Source organism: Lutra lutra, chromosome 13 (assembly GCF_902655055.1).
Source record: "Lutra lutra chromosome 13, mLutLut1.2, whole genome shotgun sequence".
Taxonomy (NCBI): Eukaryota; Metazoa; Chordata; class Mammalia; order Carnivora; family Mustelidae; genus Lutra; species Lutra lutra.
The window spans coordinates 43,027,412-43,053,540 of NC_062290.1; the positions used below are offsets into that span (position 1 = coordinate 43,027,412).

General features: G+C 36.6%; 1 protein-coding gene across 38 annotated transcripts in view; it reads right to left on the reverse strand.

The window, feature by feature from the left end:
* The window catches only part of BNC2 (basonuclin 2), a 428,074-nt gene that overhangs the window by 99,011 nt on the left and 302,934 nt on the right, over positions 1–26,129 (reverse strand). Inside the window, exon 1 of one of the 38 annotated variants that reach the window (XM_047699794.1) lies at positions 5,258–5,278. The exons of the other annotated variants lie outside the window; for them this stretch is intronic. Coding sequence (XP_047555750.1) covers positions 5,258–5,263 — 6 coding nt within the window. The 5' untranslated portion in view covers positions 5,264–5,278. Of the gene's footprint in view, positions 1–5,257; positions 5,279–26,129 lie in introns of those variants that run through there. 38 annotated transcript variants of the gene reach the window in all.

A 26,129-nucleotide genomic window follows, 5' to 3' on the forward strand; every position in this document is an offset into this window, starting at 1 on the left:
ATAGGGTCCAGCTATGTAACATGAATACCTGGGGGACGGGATAGCAGAAAGCAGCCCATTTATTGGTCTGTCACAAAGACTAGGCTGTATCATTAAAATTTTAAACAGGAAGCTATAAGAAAATATATACAGAAGGAACCATTATCATTAAAATAAGAACAATTAATTAGTACTAGATTTGCGTGGAAATACATGGCCTGTACACCAAATAGTTAAGATGGGGGTTATCTCTGGGAGAAGGGGCTAGGGACAGCTTTCATTCTTTCAGTTATATATTACAGCAATGTTTGAGTTTCTATGTCAAACCTGTAGTACTTTCACAAGCAAACACATATTTAAAAAGAGGCTCTGATATATTTTTGACATTTCTCCAAATTATCTTACCTAACTCTATCATCTCTTTGGTCACTATTGAGGAAAAAGGGTTTAGTCAAATATTTATAAAGAAGATAATTACCAACTGTATAGTGAAGTAAAATTCTGTAAGTTAGATAATTTTTATGTACAACATTTATAAAACAGACTGCCAAAGTTTCTAAGAAAGGCTTATACTTGATCTGACTTTCTAGAAATACCTGACAATTATTCCATTAAAAACAAAACAAAATAAAACACCCAAACCCAAATTCTGTGACTCTCCCTCAAAAGTAGATTTTTTAAAGCATTTCTAAGGTTGACTGTGTACAGGCATGAACCACTGAAGTGGTGTTACTCGTGCATCTTTTCTTTGGCTATAATTCTTCTCTTCGCAGGTATTCTAACTGAACGAATATGGCTTCATCTTCAAGTTTTCTTCCACCTACAAGATGCATTTACAATGTACCTTACTGAAACATTCTGGAACAAAAATTCCAAAAATCTCTGTCCATTTCTCTACTCCTTTCCCCCTCCCAGCCCCCATCCCACTTCCAACAGAAAAGGTAAAGCACTAAGCACTATACTAAGCACTATGAAAGTCAACTGGGATTCCCTAGGGTGTTTTTCTCAGGCATCTCTGAAAACTAAGCAACCTTTTCCCTGTCTAGAAAAGAAGGTGATGATCAAGATGAGCTTTTACAGAAAAGATTACACTGTGCTAAGCACATCTGTCAAGAGTGGGAAAGGCACTTCACATAGGGCAAATGGAAACCATCACACCAAGAGGACTGCCTGCCTTCATTCATTCCCCAAAGTCTATGAAATGCCTACTGTGTGAAAGGCTGCAACAAAAAGCATGGTGTATGTTGCAAACTGTGTGGGCAGAACTTCTGGTGTCTGAGAATCTGACGAGAAGAGAGATGAGTTCACTAACAGCAGACTGTTGCTCTGACGAGAGGCGGGCCAGCAAGCCGAGGCACGAGAAGATGCAGGAACAGAGCAAGAGTTGGACAGGTGTCATGCAGAAACAGTTCTGCAGTCGGGGCTCATAGTGCCTGGTAATTATGGCTACTGTCAGATCTGCCAAGAGACATATGGAGCAATGGGCAGGGAGGGGTCGGGGGAGGCTGGCACATGACGAAACTCGCCACCCACCTCCCACTGGCACTATCAGTTTCATATGCTCTATTAAAGACAATCAAGGGTTCCCAGCCTCCCCTGAGATCAAGAGGAGAGGTGATTATGAAAATAATAACACTTTTAAAAATTACCTCAATGTTCCAAGGGAGCTTTGAGCTTTACTTCTGACAGTGTTAAAACACTCACAGGCAGGAAGGTAAAAAACAAAAACAAACTAGGAGACCACAGTAGCCTCAGTCTGAAAGGCCACTCCAGGGCTACTTAAGCCAAACACCCTCTGTGAGTTCAGTGGTTAAGCGATTCCCTCCTCTGGGTGGCATTCCAAAGGCATCGCCTTCACAAGTACAAAAACAAGAAACTGGCATAAAGACGTTAGAGCAGATTTCTGTTTGAGACCATGTGTCTGAGGAAATAGCAAAAATAGCAGAAAGAAAGAAGAGAAAAGCTTTTCTTTCATTTAATTTTTTTTTTTTAAACAAAAACTGCCTAGAGACACTGGCTTGGGAAGCCAAGTTTTCTAAAGTACAAGTGTAATTTACTTTTATATAAACATAACTTCACAGAGCTATCAGTGGGTTCCATTTCAGTAAAAACAAACAACAAAAAAAAGAAGCTGCAAAAAATAATTATAAAACATATGGTGCAAACCCCGGCTGTGTTTATTTTATGACAGTTAACATTATTTACAGTGTGATCTGGTCAGAATTAATACTCAAAGGGTTATACACAAAATACACCTAATTTTTCTTCTTAAACCGTGCTCACCAGCAGTTTTGCCAAGCTATCTAAATGAACTTGTCTAGAGATCTCTTGTATTCCCCCAAAGAAATCAATTATATTTTAACATATCATTTTATTCAAAATACTTGAGTAATATCATCTCTATAAAAGCTGCCAATAGCAATACATGAGGAAACGCATTCTGTCTTTAAGTAACAAGAAAGTTTGACAAAATGCATTTCAAACCCTGCCATAAGTTGCAACAGATTCTTTAAATTGGATGCTGCTCATTTTATTACCTTAGTTGGTAATGTATATTAACAATTTACAAATATTCCAGTCTATGTGCCTTTGTAAGAACAAGCTACTAGTTCATGTTACACATTATCAATGTGTCCTATTGAGAAAAACTAATGTAAATAGCATACCCTTGCTCTTGGAATGGCTTCTGGAGGTACTAACTATAGAATCTGCTAAATGGGAAGTTGAGATCGAACTTTTCCCCCTTTAAAATTTAACTGAGAGGTATGTGAAGGCCAAGAGACACAGAAACAGAAAAAGAAAGAATAAGAATAATGCTTGCAATGAAAATCTTAAATTCTTTCCAGCCCTTTTATTAAGATACTCTAGTATTTTATTTCCATTCAAGTTTGTATTAATATAAATATCAATATTTATGGGACCAGGTGTTGTTCAGTAGTTCAAGCTAAAAGATAAAATGGCTGCCCTTCCTCCCTGGACACACAGACAACACTAGGTACCCTCCACCACGGAGGGTAGAGACCAGACCTATCTTCCCAGTCCTACCAATCACAGGAAATGGAGGGATATGCTAGAGTCCGCTCTCACCGGTACTTGGGAGCTAACTGTTAAAGGCTCAGGAATTTTTTAAGCTGGTTGTCAAACATAGACATTATTAAAAATTAAATTGTATAAACTCATAATTAAAGAAAATTTATTAAAAGTAATGACAACAGCTACTCAGAAGTCATCATTTCTAATTATTTGACCACATTTTACTATTACCCGTGCCTTAATGTACTTCTGTTTACATCTAGGATGTAGAAATACTGCATAAGAGCATGTTACTACACCTGTCATCTCAAACCTATGTTCGGTGACTTGTGCTGTTCGGCTAAAATCAGCTATAGTGGGATATTTTCCTCATAGGAATCAACAAACACTGTGATTCAGGTCTTTCTTTTTTTTAAATATAATTTAGAGAGCAGTTATAAAGCATTTTCCAACACACCAACATCCAGCTTCTTCTAAATAATAGATGACTGTCTAGTTTCAAAATTTAGCCTTCATTTAAAAACAGACATTCTTTTAAACTTCATAATCCTATCTGTACTCATTTGGGAAGGAAAGAAAGAAAAGGAAGATAATTTTGCTACGACAGATTTTTAAAAATAACTATAAATTTTATCTGGATCACTTATTTTTATGAAGCCTTGTAAAACATAACATGGAGCATGATTTCCGGATATGAAAAACATTAGATATGACAAATGAAATATACGGTTTGTGCCTCAGACAGGAAACATCCTGCACAGCCTCTAGAAACAAACACAAAGATTAAGTCGCAGGAACACATTTTTTTTTTTTTTTAATGCCTGGAGTATTCTGTGTTTATAATAAATTAGCAAATGAGATTCTAGCCATTGTAACTCTTTTTGTGTTTTTTAAAAAAACTGTCAACTGATTATGATATAAATACACCTAGGGAATAAACCATAAAAAAAGACTAAAATAATTCTGAATCAAAGCCAATGAAGAAAAGACAGCTTATAGGTGTTAAGATGTAAGAAAAATATAGAGATAAATTACTTTTGCTAAACATGTAGCAATATCTGTTAAGATGAAAATCAGGATGAATCAAATACCCATATTCTCAAAACTAAATCTGGATAGGAATAAAAATCTGTCTATTTGTATTACATGCTACATCCACAGTCTCATTCTTTCAATCTCTAGTTATAAAACTTAAAACAAACATTACATTTTTCAACATTACTGCTATTTGTAAATCATCTACTAAAAGGAAATATATTGAAACTAAATAGCAAACCATTAGGAAATCCTACAAGTGCCAACAAAGAGAAGAAAGGCAGGATAAATATTACTAGAGTTAAAATGAATGCTTTATAGGTCTTCCTATAGCAGATGGCAAAATTTTATAGAAGTGAATTTTATTAGAGAGAAACACAGTCTCAAAATCAAATTTTAAGACAGCCATTCTTATGAGAAATATAGGAGATTTCAATGCAACTATAAAAAATGTAACTCTGATTTCTCTTTTTAAAGATCCATAGCTACATACACAGATAGACTTTGATTGTGACTATCAAATAAATCAATAATTATTCAAGTGCTTTTTAAAATAGTCCTAGGCCAAACAAATAATTATTATTTAAAGATAAACATTATACAATACAAAGAACTCTAGATATAGTATCAGACAATCCAAACTTGAGTACTTAGTTTAGGGTACTGTTAGGCTTTTTCACCATTATCAAGTATAAGTTTTAGCTTAATAACCTATAAAACAAAATTAATAAAACTTTCCCTGTCTATCCAGTTGGTCTCCAAATTAAATGAATCAGTACATGTGAAATCCCTTTGTAAGATTCTAGTGCTAAGGACCCCAAAAGCCAATTAACAAGTTCATGTTACTCTATCATCTAGTGGCTGGCATAACCTCCACTCTGAATTAGGAGAATATTTCTTCCTTTATCTAAGACTGTGGAAGCCTTCTTGTTCTGATTTTACAATATTGTGACTTACCATGAATGTCAGAATCACACAACAGTAATTCAGGAATGGATTAACTAACGATGCAACCTAATTTTATCTGATTTGTACCCATGGTTGCAAAATCAAAAAGCTTCAAAAAAAAAAAATCATGACAACATCATTTTTAAAAATCCTTGTCTCTTTCCCTTCTTCATTTTCTCTTCCTTTATCCCTTCTTCCTTAATTGATCATAATATAAAATTAAAATATATTTGTTACTTATTATAGATAACAATTGAGGTACCCTCATCTTAATTTGAATGATATACTTCGTGTTTTCCTTCCAGAAGCAAATCATACACTAAAGTTGTTTTTTTCTCCAAGTGCTTCTCTTATTTTCTTTTGTGGGTAAGTCACATGCCCTTAACAAAAAAATGGTTCTCCATCCATGTCTCTGAAGAACAGGGAAACCATGACCAAACTAATTTTCTATTCACCTAACAGGAAGATGGCTTTTACATATTTTCATAAATAATCAAGACACTATTTCCTCAAAAAATATTCACACTTCGGCGGAGTTAAACTCCAGGTTATGAAGTGAATAACTGACAAAGAAGTAAAACTCCTATACTCTGGCTCTGAAACATGAAGCATAAAATGGTTTAAAAAGGAATGGTGGTATCACTAAATTTTTAACTTTTATCTAAGTTGACAGAATTCTAAATATAAAAATAATCTCAAAGGAACATGTGTAAATACTAAGTTCTCAAAAATCCAAGGTAGATGTTTAGTTCTGGGAAATGAAACTAGGAAATCCAAACTTTTGGACTTTTTGTTTAAGGCAAAGTTGCCCAAGTGCTTTAAAAAAAAAAAAAAAAGAGAGAGAAGAAACATTTCTTGTCATTTAATCATCTTTGCAAGGCTGATAGTAAAGAAAGCACTGGGAAGAGGCCATGAATTTTAAAGCAACAGGTTAAAAAACCAGAAATTTAAAGGTGCAGTCTCATTTCATATTAATGTTTCTGGACAGAGAAGTAGGAATTGTTTAAGAAGTTGCACAGATGTCCTGTGTTTACTGCAAACATAAACAGGTCCAAAACCCTACCAGTTCTCTGGATTCCCACATACCCAGCCCTGAATCCTGGAATCAATCTAGGAGCACCTTCTCTCTCCCACACCTACTGAATCTAGTCAGGAAGTGGTTTTTATCTAACCCTGCTATTTAATCTCCCTGACACTAACCTAATGCCAGGCTTACTTCTACTTGAACTACTGCAATAGCTTCCCAACTAGACAGTCTGGCTCAGGACCCCACCCTCCTTGTTCCACACAGATAACATGACCAAATGGAGATTCCTAAGACACTAATCTGGTGATCCATTATAACAGTCCTGGCTCCCAAATTGATCAGGTTTCCTTGCATGTCCTAAAGTACTCAACTCCCACTCTGGCTCTGAGCTTTGCTACATGATCTGTTTTGGTCAATGGGATACTAGTAAACACGAAGCAAAATTCACTTAAAAATGCTTGCACTGGTGGACATTCCCTCTCCTGCTGCTCTTCAGAACCCTAAATTATCTGCATGTGAACAAGAGTGGGCTAACCTGCTCAATGGTAAGAGATAGGACACCCAGATACTTCCACTGCCCCAACCAATAGCCAGTGCCAACCAGACAGCCAGATGCATAAATAAGGCCATCTTAGACAAGACCCCACCTTTCTTCCTCAATCCACCAATGTACCAGCTCACCCACAGACTTGTGAACAAAAACAGAATGGTGGTCATTCTAAGCCACAAAGTTTGGAGTGGTTTGTCATGCAGCCGTGAATAACCAATACATTCATTACTTACTTCAAAAGAATCAACGTCCAATAAAATAAAACTCTTCAACCTGCCAATAAATGCCCTTCATCCTCTGGTTCTATCCCACCTTTCTAAACTCTCCCAATGCTCTTCTAGTTATTCCATATTTCAGTCTTACTGATTTTCTTAAAGGCATGCAACATTGTGTAAAAGTACAAAATAATGAGGAGATTTAGATAAAGGCTATCTAAAATACCCAATGCAAAATTCTCATTGTGAAGTCTGGCTATGTTCTTTTCTGCAGAAGGTTTTCAAAGAAAAACACTAATAAACTGAGGTATATGGACTTTTAAAAATATTTAAATATGTGTTTCTGGCCTCACAATTTAAAACACAAAAACACAGACTTTTCTTTTTGTGTTCATCTGTTTTCCTTTCTTTTCATAAGCACAAATTTCAGAACCTATTTGACGTGAAGAAAAAAAAATTTCCTCTTTTTCTCTCAGAGTCTTGTCATTATGCCCTACTCAAAGCCACTATAACATTAAATAAAGCTCTGTTTATATCCCATAAATACCACATAGAATTCTAACTCAAGCTAATACTCTAGATCAAATGAAAAAAGATGAATCACATTTTTATTCTTTCTCCCAAAGATATATTTGGGGAAGAAATAAGAAAAATTTGGAAACATTTTCTAAGTCAAATTTGGGGTTCTGTTCTAGACCAAATTATTATTAACAAAAACAATTTTCATAATTATATTACCTGTTTTATGCACTGAATTGTACATCCAAGGTCAGTTCAGTTACATACAGCAGGGATTCCCTCTATTTAGTATATTATTTTTTATCACAACTAAGTATTTAAAGGATGACTCTTAACATACTAGCATCTATCAAACACATTAGCTTTTATTGAGTAGAAAAATAATCCTGAACATGTTTAGAGGTTCCAGACTTAACATAGTTATTTAGGATTTTCAATTACTCTAAAAAGCAAAAACTTTATATACTATTCATACATTTACTCTGTAAGAAAATATGCTTTAATTCTGTGAATGTAATTTCAAAAAGAATACATATGTGATGAGTATAAGCACTATTTTTCAATATGTATCACAGAAGCCTGATACTGTTAAGTGCATAAATACATTCAGGTTCTTTATATCTCATTGAAAACACTGTGGCGGGGCACCTGGGTGGCTCAGTGGGTTAAGCCGCTGCCTTCGGCTCAGGTCATGATCTCAGGGTCCTGGGATCGAGCCCCGCATCGGGCTCTCTGCTCGGCGGGGAGCCTGCTTCCCTCTCTCTCTCTCTCTCTCTCTCTCTCTCTCTGCCTGCCTCTCTGTCTACTTGTGATCTCTCTCTGTCAAATAAATAAATAAAATCTTTAAAAAAAAAAAAAGAAAAAGAAAACACTGTGGCATTATTTGCAAAACCTGAACAAAGTGCTCTTATACTTAACATCCACACATTACTCTTAAACACTGTATTGCTATAAATAAGTGGACAGCAATAAAAGAACTCTGAGGGACACCTGGGTGGCTCAGTGGGTTGAGCATCTGCCTTCAGCTCAGGTCATGATTGCAGGGTCCTGGGATAGAGTCCCACATTGGGCTCCCTGCTCATCAGGGAGCCTGCTTTCCCCTCCCTCTGCTGCTTCACCTGCTTGTGTGCTCACTCTCTCTCTCTGACAAATAAATAAATGAAATCTTTAAAAAAAAAAAAAAGAACTCTGATCCTCCAAGCCCTCCTTAGTATTTATGTAATATTTACTAAATTAAAATGATTATAAGGTATATATCTCAAAAAATGAAAGAGCCCTATAGAAAAATAATACCTTACCACTGCCACTACATAACACTAATGTGTAAATTCTACCATCTTGTATAAAGGTTAAATGACAAAAGTAGTAAAATTAACTATAACTACAATAACGAGGGTATGCATAAAATAGAAAAGATGTAAACTATGATATAAAGAACACAAAACATGGAGGAAGTAATAGGAAAAATGTAGAGTTTTAGAATGTGTTCAAATTTAAGTTGCTATCAAATTAAAATAGACTATTATATACATATGAATATATATGTGCACCTCATGGTAAACATAAAGCAAAAACTTATAGTAAATGCACAAAAGAAGATGAGAAAGGAATTTAAACATAACACTATAGAAAATATTCAAACAGGGAAGAGAAAAAAAGAAGATGAAAAGAATAGAGAGTAACTCTAAAACCAGCCAGAAAACAGTTAACAAAATGGTAATAAGTACATAGCTATCAATAATTACTTTAAATGTAAATGGACTAAATTCTTCAATTGGGTGGCTGAATAGAATAAAAAAAGAAACATCTATATATAGCCTTCAAGAGACTTACTTCAGAAGGAAGTACATATGCAAACTAAAAATGAAGGGATAGAAAAAGATATTTCATGTAAATGGAAATGAAAAGAAAGCTGGTGTAACTGTACTCATATCATACAAAACATATCAGACTTTAAAACAAAGACTGGTATAAAAGACAAAGAGGGGTACTACATAAAGGAGTCAACCCAACAAGAAGATATGACATTTATAAATATATATGCACCCATTATAGGAGCATCAAAATGTATAAAGCAAATATTAACCAGATCTAAAGGGAGAAAATGACAGCAATACAATAGCAGGGAACATTAATATCCCACTTACATCAATGGATAAATTATCCAGACAGAAAATCAATAAGGAAACACTGGCTTTAAACAACACATTAAACCAGATGGTCTTAACAGATATATACAAAACATTCCATCCAAAAGTAGCAAACACACATGCATCTCAAGTGCACATGGAACTTTCTCCAAGATAGATCACGTGTAAGTCCATAAAACAAGTCTCAATCAACTCAAGAAGGCTGAAATCCCTCTTAAGCATCTTTTCTGACCACAATTGTATAAAACCAGAAACCAGTTACAAGAAGAAAGCTAGAAAAACTACAAATGCATAGAGACTAAACAACATGTTACTGAACAACTACTGGATCATAGAAGAAATCAAAAGAAAAATTAAAAGAATACCTAGAGACAAATAAAAACAGAAATATGACATACCAAAAATCTATGTGATGGAGCAAAAGCAGTGAGTTCACAGCAACACAGGCCTACTTGAAGAAGCAAGAGATCCTCAAACAAACAACTTAACTTTACATTTAAAGGAACTAGAAAAAGAAAAAGGCCCAAGGTTAGCAAAAGAAAGGAAATAATAAAGATAAGAAAGGAATAAATGAAATAGAGACTATAAACACAATATAAAAGATCAATGAAACTAAAAGCTGGTTCTTTGAATAGATGCAAAAATCTTCCCCAAATTTTGCAAACCAAATCCAATGATACATTAAAAAGATCAGACACCATGATCAAGTAGGACTTATTCCAGGGGTAAGGATGGTTCGACATCCATAAATCAATCAACATGATGTACCACCTTAACACAATGAGATAAAAATCATATGAGCATCTCAATAGATGCAGAAAAAGCATTTGACAAAATTCAGCGTTCATTTGTGGTAAAAACTCTTAAACATAAAGGAAAAGTACCTCAATATAATAAAGTCCATTTATAACAAACCCATAGCTAGTATCATACTCAATGAAAAAGTTTTTCCTCTATGATCAGGAACAAGACAAGGATATTATATTATCCAAATAATACTGGATATCCTAACCAGAGCAATTAGGCAAGAAAAAGAAATAAAAGACATATAAATTGGGAAAGAAATAATAAAACTTATTATTTGCAGATGATGTGATACTATATAGATAACTCAAAAGACTGCACTAAAAAAATTATTAGAATAAATGAATTCAGTAAAGTTGTAGGATATAAAATTAATATAAAAATGTCACATTTCTATATATTAATAACAAACTATGAGAAAGAGAAACCAAGAAAACAATTCCACTTTCAATCACATCAAAAAGAACAAAATACCTAGAAATAAATTTAATTGAGGAAGTAAAAGATCTACACACTGAAAACTCTAAGACATTGATGAAAGAAACAGAAGAAGATGCAAATAAATAGATAGTCTGTGCTTATGGATTAGAGGAATTAATATTGTGAAAATGGGCATACTACTCAAAACATTCTATAGATTCAATGCAATCCTTATTAATATATTAAAGGTGTTTTTCACAGAACTGGAACAAATAATTCTAAAATTTGTATAGAACCACAAAAGACACCAAATATCCAAAGTAACCTTAGCAAAGAAGAATAAAGCTGGAGGCATCACACTCCCTGATTTCAAACTATACTATAAAGCTACAGTAATCAAAACTGCATGGTTTTGGCATAAAAACACACACATAGATCAACAGAAGAGAATAGAGGGCCCAGAAATAAACCCATTATATTTGGTTAATTTTTGACAGAGGAAGCAAGAATATACAATGGGCAAAGGACAGATCCTTCAATAAATTGTGCTAGGGAAAACTGGACAGCTATATACAAAAGAATGAAACTGGACCACTTTCTTATACCATAAACAAAAATTAACTCACAATGGATTGAATATTTGAATGTAAAACCTGAAACTATAGGAAAAAAACATAGGTTGTTCTCAGCGATTTTTTAAAAATCTAAGTCCAAAGGCAAGGGACACAAAAGCAAAAATAAACAAACAGGACTACATCAAGCTAAAAAACTTCTGCACAACCAAGGAAACCATCAACAAATGAAAAAGCAAGGAACACATATAGATGGCAATAGGCACATGAAAAAATGCTCCAAAAAGAAAAAAAAAAAGGAAAAAATCCTCAACGTCGCTAATCATCAGGGAAATGCAAATCAAAACTATAATGAGATTTCACCTTTTATCTATCAGAATGGCTATTATCAAAGCCAAGAAATAACAAGTGTTGGTGAAGATGTGAAGAAAAGGAAGGCTCATACACTGTTGATGGATATAAATTAGTATAGTCACTATGGAAAACACTATCAAGCTTCCTTTAAAAATTTAATATAGAACTACCACATAATCCAGCAATTCCATTACTGGGTATCTAGCCAAAGAAAACAAAAATGCTAATTTGAAAAGATATATTTACCTGTACATTCACTGCAGCATTATTTATAATAGGCCAAGATATGGAAAAAACTGAAGTGTCCATCAATGGATAAATAAATAAATGGTGGTGTGTGGATATACACACATACAAAATGGAATACCAGTCAACCATAAAAAAGAATGGAACTTTGCCATTTTTGACAACATGGATGGACTTTGAGGAGATTATGCCATGTGAAACAACTCATACAGAGAAAGATAAATACTGCATGATTTCACTTCTATGTGGAATCTAAAAAACAAAACACAACAAAACAAAACCCAGACCCATAAATAAAAAGATTGGTGGTTTCCATAAGAGAGTGGGGTTAGAAGGTAGGCAAAATGGGTGAAGGGGATCAAGAAGTACAAACTTTCAGTACAAAATAGTAAGTCATGGGGACATAATGTACAGCCAAGGGGACTATAGTCAGTAGCAGCATTTTAATTTATGATGATAGATGGTAAATGAAGCTTTTGTGGTGATCATTTTGCAATGTATACAATGTCAAATCCCTGTGTTGTACACCTAAAACAAAGATAATACTTACATCAATTTTATCTCAATAAAAAATTAAATTCTACCATCTTGACTTTCTATTAATATAAAATAACACATGAAAGAAAAGTTTACTTATTTTTCCTGAAGTAACCCAATCCAACGATCTTAATAAAAGCTAAACACTGACTAAAATAGATGGCAACCAGACTCATAGCAAGACATACTTGACCTATGGCATAGCCAAATCTAAAAAGTTTGTGAAATTTAAACCATCAGATAACTTCGCAGGTCTGGGAAACCACAACTTATACCCAGGATGCTATTTGGGGCTTCAAAGCAATATGCTCAAGTGAATAAATCATGCATGAAAACCCTATACTATAGCATTCTTTTATAAAGTTCCTTTTAAAGAAGCATTCCCCCTCCAAGGGTGTGCCTCTTTCAGGTCCCAGATACTTTTCCATATGGGAAATATAATGCAGTAAAGCTTCCTTCCATCTGGTGTCTTGAAAAACATTTATGAAGTTTTACTGTACATTTCTGATAATCCTGATATTCCAGACATCTTTTTGTCAAAGTTATCTTAAAATGTGAACCTTAGAAATCATAATTTATATTAACGGCCTGGATCCAGGTGTAAGGTAGAAAATAGAGAAAAGACAGAACAAAGCAGATAGTGCTTTCAGATGGTCCTTTTTACTGTGCTACCAAATCTAAGACCACTTTCCATAAGAAGAACCTATGGGCACCATACTAACAAGTCCTTAATTATATACATATATTACTTATGAGTCAAATAAGCAATCGGATGAACTGAAATTCTATGCACTGAGTGAAGGAAACTAACAAAGGGAATATAAACTAATTCCAAATTTGATGTTCATAATTTAGTAGGTACTGTATTTAATATATTTGATATAAAACATCTATATTTTAATTGGCCCAACTGCTCCCCAAGTGGCATTGACAATAGTAATTCCATGGAGATTTTCCTGTTCTAAGTGAGTGACTTCATGAGTAGCTTTTGCAGAATGATCCTAATGGAGTTAAAAATGATCATCTTTGGATTCTCACGAAAAGGGAATTTTTAAAGTACTTTTTTATTAATTTGTCAAAACATTTATGAGGTAAGGAATTAGAAGGAAATACCTCTTTGCTATTTAACATCTGGGATCTAATAGGTTTTCCATAAGACAGCAAAATCTCATTAATTCAAACTAAAATAATGTTTTTAGTTCAAAAAGTGGGAGCTGGGTTGAAAATTAATTTTGTTTTAGTCAATCATTTAATTGCAGAGTTTGAATTCATAGTACAATCAAGACAGGGAATGTTCAAAATTCTTAGGGCATTAACTTTTCAGGAAAGTTGGAAATTTGTCCACAAAGTCTATTTAAATAGAACTCATTATTGTACTAATTATAGGTCATGTTTATATAGTCATTAGAAAATGTCCACTAAAGACCTCTGCTTTCATGTAGCTTAACTTGAGCCCCAATCTCAACCAAACTGAGAAGTGTAACAGAGAAGCATGGTGTCTATCTCTTTGCCATTTGAATATAGGAGCTACTCAAGCAAATATTGTTGAATGAACACATTTTCCTGAACTTTCAAAATAGGAAAAAAATACAACACAAAGGAAAATGGTGACCTAATGGGATTTTTAAAAAGGGATCGAAGATCAAATTAGAAACAAGTATTATACACCAAATAGAACACCTTAAGTTATACATCTTAAATTAGTAATAACAGGCATTATATGGTCAATTTCCATTTACCACCTCTAACTTGCCTAGAAGTTTTCTAGATTTACCTCCCCAAAGTTTTAACCAGATGTCTCAATTCATTTTTCCTTATTAAAAAATTAATATGCATACTAAAAAGGACAATATTCTTTTACCTCTGACCCTACCACCATATAATTATTCAACATGTTTTTATCTTATAACACAAAAACTCAACCCAGAGTGACAAGAAATTAAAATGAAAATGTCAAACTTGCAGAAGAAGTTTACATAAGCAAATCTTTTGCATATAAAAAGCTTTTTTCAATAAATATTAAACTTTTACATAAAGACAATTCATGGATGGAAAACAATCCTATTTATGCATTGAAAATGATAAAATTATTTAAACATTACATGCTTCAGACTTTTCATTAATTCAGACTGACCCACTCATTAACTTGAAATACTAGTGTTTTCCCATACTGTATATGAAATATGCCTATTATGGCTGGGTACCTGAGTATATGAGTCTCTCTACGTATAAAATTAAAATAGGGAGAAGCACCTGCTCCCCAAAACACCAAAAATTATCTAAATTTTGATTTGGAGTAAACGAAGTATTTCTCAAATCCTTAAAATCATTTTTGTAGGCAGGTTTCAGAGGGTTGTCCCTATCGGATACAAGCATAATTGACTACAAAAATGCATAAGTAAAGGAAGCTAATGGCCTTGCTTAATTAAAATGTAAAACTTCACCATCTTATATTCCATTTATATGATTTTAAAGGAGGCTCAGTAAGTCACTCTCTTGACAAGAGCATTCAGATTGCAGAGAAGGCTACAAAGGCGTTAATGACATTTACCCCCCTAATAAGAGCTGTTCACACTTCATGGTTTTTCCTTGTTATTGCTCAGGACAGACACTAGCACCTCATTGAAAGATCAGTGCTGCAAAGGAAAAAAGGCCCCTTGAGACATCTCAGACTTGAGGAAAAGCACTAAATCAGGTGATGCTACATAGATGACATATTTGATTCTCAGGGGTTCTTACTCACCCTATGGCCATGGATTTGAGGCAGTTAACATACAGCCAATCAAAACCCTCCCCCATTCCCAGAAGACAGGGCCATCCACTTCTGCAGCAGGCATAGTGAAGGCTAGGGAGGAAAGAAATAAACTTCTTTCAGGTGCCCTAGGTCTGGCAGGATCCAAATGTCTTGTACTGCTCTCAGTTAATCTCCATCGATGTGTGGCTGAATGAATAAAACACTGACCTTTTCACCTAAGAGACCACAATTCGAATCCAACGTAAAGTCACTGGAGGATCAATGGATAGAGGCACTCATATTTTAAAGCAATAAACCAGTGCAAAAAGGGAAAAGGAAAAAAGTTTTTTACCGTGGTTTTGGCCACAGCTTCAACCCGGTTTCCCTGGCTCAGCTATTATGAATTGGATCTCTGATTCAGAATTGAAAAGCTCCCAGCACTGCCCCTATGGATCTCAAAATCTGGCACGAGCCCATGGCTACTGCAAGGCAGACATTCCCTCACATGTCAATACGTGGAAAAGCAATCCCGGCTGGTGATGGAATGACGGCTGACTCAATGGAATATACTCAGCATGAACTCCAATTCTGGCAGAGATGACAGGACACAGAAACAAGTAGTTCTTAATTACTCTTTCAAGGGAAATTCAAGTGTATTTTGTTGTTGTTAATTTGAAATTCCTAAAGATGTTGCATACGTTTAAAAAGAGGCAAGTGAATAAAGTGACTGAAGGTGTGTCCCTAACTCAACGTTTTGTGTCTTATCAACACACCATAAAATAAACAGGTTTACTACGAACAGGTACCCTAGAGACAAAAATCTATAGGATAGATACTCTATTGTTTAAATGTCCATTTCTTTGAAGCCTGGGCTAACCTGACCATAAGCCAATATCTTCAGTCTTCTGTGTTCCAAATATTCTATTTATTTCACAAAGGAATCTGAAAGAAACGCCTATTGTGCACTGCCTTCCTTTGGAATTGCATCCCAGAGAGGATGCAGTGTGCACCAGTCTTCAAATTACCACACTTATTCCACTGCTATTTTTAAAACCAAAAAAGAAAAAAAAGTCCACAGCAGGAAAAGCATATTAAAATAAAAATAGAAAATACAGCAACCACATTACTCATACTAACTAGAAAGCTGCCTCTGACACTATTATTATGGCTTTGTTAAAGAGAGAAAATTACATGAGAACAAGAAAACCAGGTTAAAGTATTTCCTTACAGAGGACCTTCAGTTCTCAAAGTCTCTGAGAAATGATTTCCTATGGCCTACAGGTGAGAAATACACAATAAACTGAAGATGACTTTTGGACAGAATATGCATAGCAACTGATATCTCATTCCCTTACTGTGGGGCCTTATGAATTATGGTCTACTCGTAGCCATGCAAGGCATTGTACGGTTAAAATGCAAAACTATCTGTCTGACCTACTCTCCAAGTCCCCATCCCAAGTCTACATTGACAGAGACAGAGAGTGTGAGAAAGAGAATACAACACTCAGTGCCACCAACAAATGAAAACACTTCCTAGATAGCAAAAGGACCTCAGTGGTGGGTTTCTAAAACAACTGTTCAGGAAGCCACTAGCCAGTGATTGGCCCTTTTGAGGGTTATTAGCAGCAACAAATGCCAGGTCTGTGAACCAAAAGAATCCCTAGTCATTCCCCTTAGAAAGGGACGTGATGTGGGGTGCCTGGCTGGCTCCGTGGGTAGAGTATGTGACTCTTCATTTTGGGGTTATGAGCCCCAGGGGTGTGGAGATTACTTAAAAATAAAGTCTTTCAGGGAGCCTGGGTGTCTCAGTGGGTTAAAGCCTCTGCCTTCGGCTCAGGTCATGATCCCAGGGTCCTGGGATCGAGACCGGCATCGGGCTCTTTGCACAGCAGGGAGCCTGCTTCCTCCTCTCTCTCTGCCTGCCTCTCTGCCTACTTGTGATCTCTGTCTGTCAAATAAATAAATAAATGATCTTTAAAAAAAAAAAGTCTTTTAAAAATATATAAATAAATAAATGTTAAAGAAGTGGGGGAGGGGGGAGGGAGGGAGGAAGGAGAGAGAGAGGGGGGGTAGGGAGGGAGGGAGGGAGGGAGGAAGGAAGGAAGGAAGGAAGGAAGGAAGTTAGTTAGTTAGTTAGTTAGTTAGTTAGTTAGGAAGGGATATGATGCAAATATTAGGTGAACCAAGACGAGCTTCTGAGCAACAGGCCCAGGCCTGGCCTAAAACATTCACCTAAATCACAGCTCAGTGCTGCTCACCTAACTGAAATGCAACTCTCCCCCATAAACTTGTTCACACCTCTCCCCAACCCAGCATTCTTCCTGTACGGAAAAATGCTTGTTCCATCCTTTCTACTAGGTAACAATCTCTCTCTTCTTCCTTAAGAAGCTCCTCTTTCAACAGGTCTTCCTAGAGTAATTCAATTTGGCAGTGGTCACTTTAATTCTACTAGCAAATGTATTGGCCGGCATTCTATTTTCCAATTGCTGCTGGCATTACTTACAAGACTATCATACATGAATCAAAGAAGTATATCTTTATTTATGCTTGTCCCATCTGTATGGATTTAGCAAGAGCTTCTAGCAACCCACAGAGATGCTCATCTCACTTTCTACTTTTTCATAGCCCTTCATGATTTCACATAGGAGACTATGAAACATAGGTCACTCAAAAGAAACAGATGGCTGACAGGGGCTGGGTCTTGAGAGCCTTCCCATGATTCCTTACTAAAGTCACAGATCTCAGTTCCTGGGCAAGCCCTCACCATCCCCTACCTGCCCCTTCAGTCAAATTGGGGGAAACATTAGAAAAGGACATGTAGCTCCAATAAAATGTATGGACAACTAGAAGAATCACGAAGTTTCTGTTGCTCTAGAAACTTACAGGTTGTGAGGAATGGTGAATTGGAAAATGGCTTTACTTACAGAATTAATATTTACTGAGCTCTACTATGAATTTAATGAATGATTTCCCTTTATTCTCAAAACTCCAGTAAGGAGGTATCTGCAAAATGTGGCTTAGAGAAACTATGCATTTTTTGCAAGGCTAGAGAGCTAATTAATGGTGGAATTGAGGTCCAAACCTACAGTTCAGGAGCCTTCCACTTCAAACTCAACAAGGAGCTTGTCAGGGTATTGCTCTGGAGACCAGATGGTTTAATCAGTATCATCCCAGAGAATATCCATTTCAAGTAAATCTGAACTGGTTCTGATCAGATGGCGAGTGGCCAGAGAGCTGTGGGCTCATTTGTTGTTCCTCCCAGGGAACACAAAAACCCTCTCTCCATGTCCCACAGACACAAATTCTACTCTACCAGTTACTGCATTCCATCCTGGAATTTGGTGAGCTATCTATTTCTACTTTGCAAGGGTAAAGGGAGGAATATTTTTAAGCACAAAACATCAAGCTATGTCCTTGGATATAAGGTGTTTATTTTCATTGCTGTTCAAACAGTTAGAGCTTTGGCAAGGGATTCAAAATCCCTATATTCCACTTCCAGTTTTGACCCTGCCTGAGGCCTTCAGCCATGGTAACGTTAAAACCAGGGATAACAGGCTCTGAAACCATCTCTCTAATAAGGAGTCTAAGAGAATTGCTGGGATAATGTCTGTAGAGTGGTCCAAGCACTCTAGAAAGCAGATACTGTAAATATAGGACATTGCTCTGAACCATCTACCTCTTGCATATCCCTGCCAAAGAGAGGGGGATCTTGATCATTCATACCTGTGATTTTTCTCTTCTGAAAGAGATTCACATATTGTTGACATAATACAAATACACCTTATGTTATGGTGGTGATAACCCAATCTTTAGTTGGAGTCAAATAATCCCTCCTCTGGGTCAGTACTATGGGTCACCTGTACATTCTTATAATTGTGATCATACAGCCTGCACAAGTGGCTTATGGCAGCTTGGTCCTGCCCAGTGAAGGCTTCCTGAGAGATCTCTTCTGTACTCAGCACACAGCCATTGATTAGTAAAATTTGCTATTTGAAGGACTACCTAAATGAATTTAAACCTAGAACCATTCTTCTTTCTGCTCCAGAAATTTCCTAAAAATCTGTGAGGTCAGCTAATACCCATAAAAAAGGTTGTCTGTTTTAAGTAAGTTTTGCTTTATGCAGTGAAGTGAAAGCCCAGATATTCTAACCATTTTAAGAGATTCATCAAGTAGTCATCATTCTGTGCCCAGTGCTTAGAAGAATATTGGAAGAGTTGATGAAATAGAAAAATGCAAGGGTAATAAAATGACTGTCATTTTTGGAATACGCTCATACTTAAAAATGTAAAAAAAGAAAAAGCACACATACATATTCACACACTCACAATGTAGAACCCGTTAACAAGAGTGCTGTGGGCTAGCCACTGCACTAAGTACTTTATAAATATCATTTCCTTTAACTCTACAAATGAAGAAACTGATGTTCAAATATGTTAAATGGCCTATCTTATGGAACAGAGCTATCAAAAGTCGAAACCAAGATTCATACCCAAGTCTGTCTCATGCCAAGGTCCAAAGCCTTTGTCACCATATTTTACTGCCCCTTACTCATAATCAGACCTATATCACATAGGTACATATATGCAGGTTTGTGTGCACATGTATGGACATATGTGTGTCTGTCTTATTTCCAACTGAATAGTAGCTATTCTTTTGGCCGACTGTATGGGAAGGCACTCTGTTCTAAAAGACACAGTGAAATACTAAAAAAAAAAATTCCTGGATTTAAGGCTGCTTTATACACAAAGGTCTTAAATGGCCATGTTGGGAAGAGTCTATATCATCATCCTTTTCATCATTATGTTAATCGTTAACATTTACTGGATACTTAGCAAGTGGCACTACTAAAGGATTTATATGCATCATCTTATTTTATCTTCACAATAAACTGATGAGGTACTGTTAGTATCCTCGCTTTCAAGGTGAGGGAACCAAGGCTTGGGTAGCTAAAGACACAGCCTATTTTTACACATTTAGTAAGAAATGGAACCGGGATTCAAACCCACGGACCTGCTTTAACACACTACTCTGTTGCTCTAAGCTTGCCTTGTCCAGTTGTATAAAAGAAGGTAGAATTACAGCTAGGCCACCAAACCTGAGTGGGGTACTGATCTGGGCTCCTCCTCCACGGTGGAAAGGTACAGCTGGGAGTGGCTGCTCAGTCCCAGACTACACGTCCTCGCTCCTAAGTGACTACTTAGCCCCATTTAGATGGAAGCTCTGATCAGTGACTTGTAGGAGAAATGACCCACTCTGCTTTCTGACCTGATGAAAACCTTCCACACAGAACCTCTATCCTCTCTCAGCACTGCCACCTGGATGAGGAGCCCGAGGCCCCAGAGAACAGCAGAACTACAAAACAGCAGAGGCCCTAAGTTGCCGGAGATGTTTGGGGAGGTCAAAGCACCTCAGGGAGGAAAATGTTCCCCAACCAGGAATGCTGACCGATCTCGCTGAGAGAGAAATAAATTCCTGTTGTGTTAGGCCACTAGTATTTCAGGGTTTACTTACTAAAACAATTAGCATTTATCTTATTAACTAAAGTTTAAAATGTATTTATCCTTTTCTAAGCATTTAGTGTCTGCAGAGAAACAGGTTTGACACTTGGTGTTTCTCTGCTGTAACCAATCAGAGTTAGGTTTATGCACAGATACAAGTGAAAACAAAAACCAACTTCAGTGGTGGTTTATAATATGTTTTCATCTACATTAGTTCAACTTTTTGCCATTCAAGAGCAAGAGAGGGGGTGCGCCTGGGTGGCTCAGTGGGTTAAAGCCTCTGCCTTCGGCTCAGGTCATGGTCCCAGGGTCCTGGCATGGAGCCCCGCATGGGGCTCTCTGCTCAGCAGGGAGCCTGCTTCCTCCTCTCTCTCTCTGCCTGCCTCTCTGTCTACTGGTGATCTCTGTCAAATAAATAAATAAAATCTTTAAAAAAAAAAAAAAAAGAGCAAGAGAGGTAAAAGGGGTTATCTCAGTTTTAAAGTTGAAGAAACTGTGGGAGCACTTGGGTGGCTCAGTCAGTTGAATGTCCGACTCTTAGTTTTGGCTCAGGGCACGTTATCAGGGTTGTGAGATCAAGCCCTGCCTCGGGCTCTGCACTGCGTATGGAGCCTGCTTATGATTCTCTCTCTCCTTCTGTCCCTCCACCACCTTCCATCTCCAAGAAGGAAGGAAGGAAGGAAGGAAAGAAAGAAAGAGAAAGAAGGAAAGAAAGAAAGAGAAAGAAAGAAAGAAGGAAGAAAGAAAAGGAAGAAGAGAAGGATGAGGAGGAAGAAGAAGAAACTGTGGCTGAGAATGGCCAATTTTCCATACTCACGTATATAATTAGTGGCAGTATGGGGACTTTAGCGTAATACTCTCACTCAATGTCCAGTGCCCCTCTACCATCCAACTTGATATCCTTTTATGGACCTGGAAAAGAGCTAGTTCATCTCTGCTCCACCTCCTGCACATGATAAAGTTGAAATCTTGTTGATTAGGTTTTTTAACACTCTTACAAAGGTATGTATTCCTGGAAAGGTTAGTCAAAGAGCAGAATTTACAATGAAGCATTAATGATAAATATCAGATCTGGAGAAAAATTGGGCTTATGGAAATGGGAGAGGAAGGTAATCTGAAACACAATAGAATATCAAGAAATACCCAGAAAAGGGATAAAAAAAAAAAAGATGGACTAATTTCACTAAGATTATGTGGATAAAACCTGTCACTGAATGCCAAGAGTCATCTTAACTGTCTTTCCAGTTCAAGATTCTCAGGCCTTCTCTGTTCCCTACAATGCGCTCCTCTGATAATACAAGGCCCTCACAGATTATATTCTGGAAAGACATCTTGGTTGTCTTAAAACAACAACAAAAAATAAATATTCCACACAGAATCGGAGACCTGAGTTCAAATCAGATTTCAAAATTTTCTCCCTCTGATATTTGGAAGCACTATTATGTATCAAGTTGGGTAGGGTTGGGTTATAGTGGTGAGCAAGAGATAAGGGGTTCTTATCCTCAGGAAGCTTATAGTGCATCAACTGTGCCAATTAATAGCTTCTGTGATCATGGGAAAGTCATTCAATCTCTTTGAATTTCAACTACTCCGAATGTTAATTCACTGGCAATATCTACAAGAGAATGGTATATAAGAGGATTCAAAGAGCTAACATATGTGAACTTGCTCCGAGAAGGGCTGTTTAAATACAAGTGTTTGCTGAATATTGACGTTTTCTACCACATGGATACCACAAAACACTTGTTCTACACAGACCACTAGCTAGGGCGTGTGGGAGCCTTTGTTTCTCTTCCTACTGCCCTCAGGAGCCCATGTGTCCTTACAGTACCTATGAAGCCTGAGAAAAGACTACAAGCCCTTGGACCAACTAGTTACTGCATATTCCATGAGTTTCATGGTGAAACATCAAGCTATACCAAGTGAAGCAGGTTTCTTTACACATTCATTTAACAAATATTTATTGAGTGCCTTCCCTTTGTGGCATTCCCTAGTGAGAAGCCAAGAAGAAAACCATTTTAACAGTTGACTTAATTGATTAATTTTAAATTGGATTGGAGCTTGAGGGAAACAGTCTTGAGGTAGAGCCACACAAGGAAAGACTTACTTACACTGGTTAACCTGGACAGAAAAGGTCTCTGCAAAAGAGTGGGACTTTAACTGACACCTAAAGAACAAGAAACTGCCTATCTGTAGAGAGGAGTAGGGGTGTCCAGGCAGAAGAACCCATTTATGAGAATGCCCCAAGTTGAGGAAGAGTTCTGAGAAGGTTGACAGGAAAAGGCTATGAAATGGAAAGGGTTTGTGGAGTCGTTTACCTACTCTCATAAACTACTTATTTCAGAACTTCTCAGAGTCTTTATGCTGATGTGTACCTTGATGCTCCATCAGAAGGATCCTGAGTGTAGTTCCTCCCAAATCTGATGTCAGACCTCTGGAAGACTAGTGCCCCCAGAATACTCTGGGAAATAATCTCTTAAAGTGTTGATAGTTCTATTAGTTCTGATTGTTTCAAGACACAGGTGGTTTGAAATGTGCACCCCCCCACCTGCCCTCTCACAAGGCTGCTGATACCTTAGCTAATTATTCGGAGTGTCTGATATGGTTCTCTGAATTCTGGCAGGACTCATTTACAAAGCACGAGATTTCCATAAGTGGACCGGTATATGAGCCCTGGCAAGTCAGATACACATTCAAACTGAAAAATGACTGTGTGAAAACCTGATTTTTAAATGATTAAATTCAAATTAATTAAATTCAAATTTAAATGATTAAATTCAACAGCATTATTTCTATCCTCTTATACCCTAAGTCAAAGGCAGGGAAAATGGGGAAAGGACAGAACATTGCTTTTATTTATTGTCAATAAATGTACCATGCAATATAAACTTGAAAAAAGAATTACTCTTTGGCAGGAAAAACATCTTATGTTCCTTTAGATTTTAGCATCTAACTGCCTATTTCCTTTTTCTGCTGTTTTGTGGGAAAAAACCTAAAACTTACCTCACTTTTTCTGTACTTTATGAATGAACACTCTAATTGCCACATAGGAAAATGCTGGGTTTTCTACCTTTAAGATGTTACCTGGATTCTAAAATCACTGTGGTCCCAGTTCTGCTATACGTTTTACACCTAGCTGGCTCACTTACGAATTACATGGATAATTACAGAAGTGAAAAAGCCATTTTTACCAAAACAGCACAGGATTCTTGAAAGATATTGCTAGTCTTTTAAATGAATCTGGGCCATCACTATCACCTCTTTCTTTGCTTTTAATAACCTCCTCAGACACGCTCCTCTTTTCCCTTACATCCAAAAATTCAAAATCAGATCAGACACCTGCTATTCTTCCACATTCAAAACTATCTCTGAAACCAGCAGTAGCTGTGTATACATAAGGGATGGAGGTTTAGGCCCAGAGAGAGTTAAATTAATATCCTGGCTTCACCAGTTCAACTTACCGTACATCTTCATTTGCCCAGTAACACAATCTATAGCCAACTGCTAACCAAGTCAATATGTGGTAAGACTAACAGCCACCCTAACTTGCCTTGATAATTATTCTCCTTTAACTGACATAATATTCAATATACTGTTGTTGAGAGCAATAATGCTAAAATTGATGCCTTGAGGGCTACAAGACAATTGAGTTTTAGCCAGATAGAATGACTTGTATGCTAACAGTGCATTACAGGGTTCCACAACCTTTGGACACACCGTTTACATCTTCCTTGCATGAAAATGTTACATATAATTATATTCAAAGTCATTTGTGTATACCTTATCATTACTACATATAATTTTTAAAATACTGGCCAATAACCAAATCACATTGCTTTAGAGGAAAAGGGTTTATTTCTATGGCCTATTTCTTGTTTTTTGAGTTTGTTTGTTTTTTTTTAAACAAAATGAGCATTTCCTCACTACATCGCTCTGTGTCCTTCAACCTCTTGCTTTTTTCCTAAACCAAGAACCATTTTCACAAGAAAGAAACAGATGATAAATGCTAAGGAACAAAAAGCATCATTTAAGTAAAATCTATTTTACATCAATCCTATCAATAAAACAAGACAGAAACTAAACCTAGTATTCTTCTAATGTAAAAATCATCTATAATTTTCTCAAAATGTCAATTCTAGGCCCTGAATGGAGAAGCAGATTTTATTAAGTTCAGGCTTTGTCAAAATCTATATTAAGTTAATAAAAACTAATTATAACTTAAGCATCACAATAAATGACAGAATTTTTCATATGTAATATTTCACCCTAAAATAAGAGACTTTATAATTTTAAGTTCACGGTTTTGCTGAATTTTCCTCTTATATTTAATTTCTCTTGTGATTTTGTATTGTTAAAGCCTGGGCCCTCACACAAAAAGAAATATGGAGTACATTTCAAAGTACATTTTCTATGCATGCCTTAGAGATAGGCTGAAACAGAGAAAAGTTAACAATTAAATAATAATTTCAAGTAAAACAAAGAACAGGTACTGGTCAAGGCAAAACATCAGGACTGTATCACAGAACAACCCGCAGGTTACAGATTTATTGCCATCAAAATGCTACAGTGAACTGGGTTGTTAAGAGGGTAACTAATCAGTCATGCACACATCTGTTTGGACAGGAAGATACCATGCGTCTGCTCCAGACAGCTCAGGCAAAAACATACACATAGAACTGAAACACAGCACTGATGACAGAACTAAGCACCAGAGTGGAAGGGGTAAAGGTAGCACTAGACTGGGGCGTACTATCACAGGTTTTGAATAAAGAGTGCTTAGTCACTAATAGTGACTGTTCACGCTAATGGTTCTGTTCAAATATGTGCAAGAGCTTTATTCCCTTCTGTAGAGTAAGAGCTATCCCAAATGGATATCAATAATTACTCTGTGGAAACGGATGTAGAAGGATGTGGCACCATATCTATTCCAGGCCAGTATGAGCAGGTACCATGCTTTATTTTTCCTGGCCTCTTCCTTCTGGACCTCATGCCCCCTCAGGTCCCCTGACCACCCAGGACTTAACTTTCCACTCACCCCATGAAATGCCCCCATCCTGAGGCAAATGAGATAATGCTTGTGAAAGTCTTCTATAAACTAAAAACGTAATATTTAATTATTCCTATTATCATCATCATCTTGTCTTCTGAGGGCCAAATTCTCTGCGCCTTCCAAGCTGACACCTCACTAAACTAAGCAATGATTCAACGCCGACCAAAGCAGTCACAGGAGCAGACGGGTTCTTCCACCGTCGTGTCTCTCTCTCCTTCCTGTCATCACACCCCTCTGCTCTCCTGCCCTGGCTAACACCTGGAGGTACCACATAGGAGAATGACAGGAATGTATGTGTTTTTATGCCAGGTTAAAGCAAGGGGGAGATGTGAGGCCCTCCACTCATCACATACCAAGCTGGCAGCCAAAACCTTGCACATAACACACGGTTATTCGGGGGAATAAACAAGGCTGGCAGAGCCAAAAGCAGGTTTTTTTTTTGTTGGTTTTTTTTTGT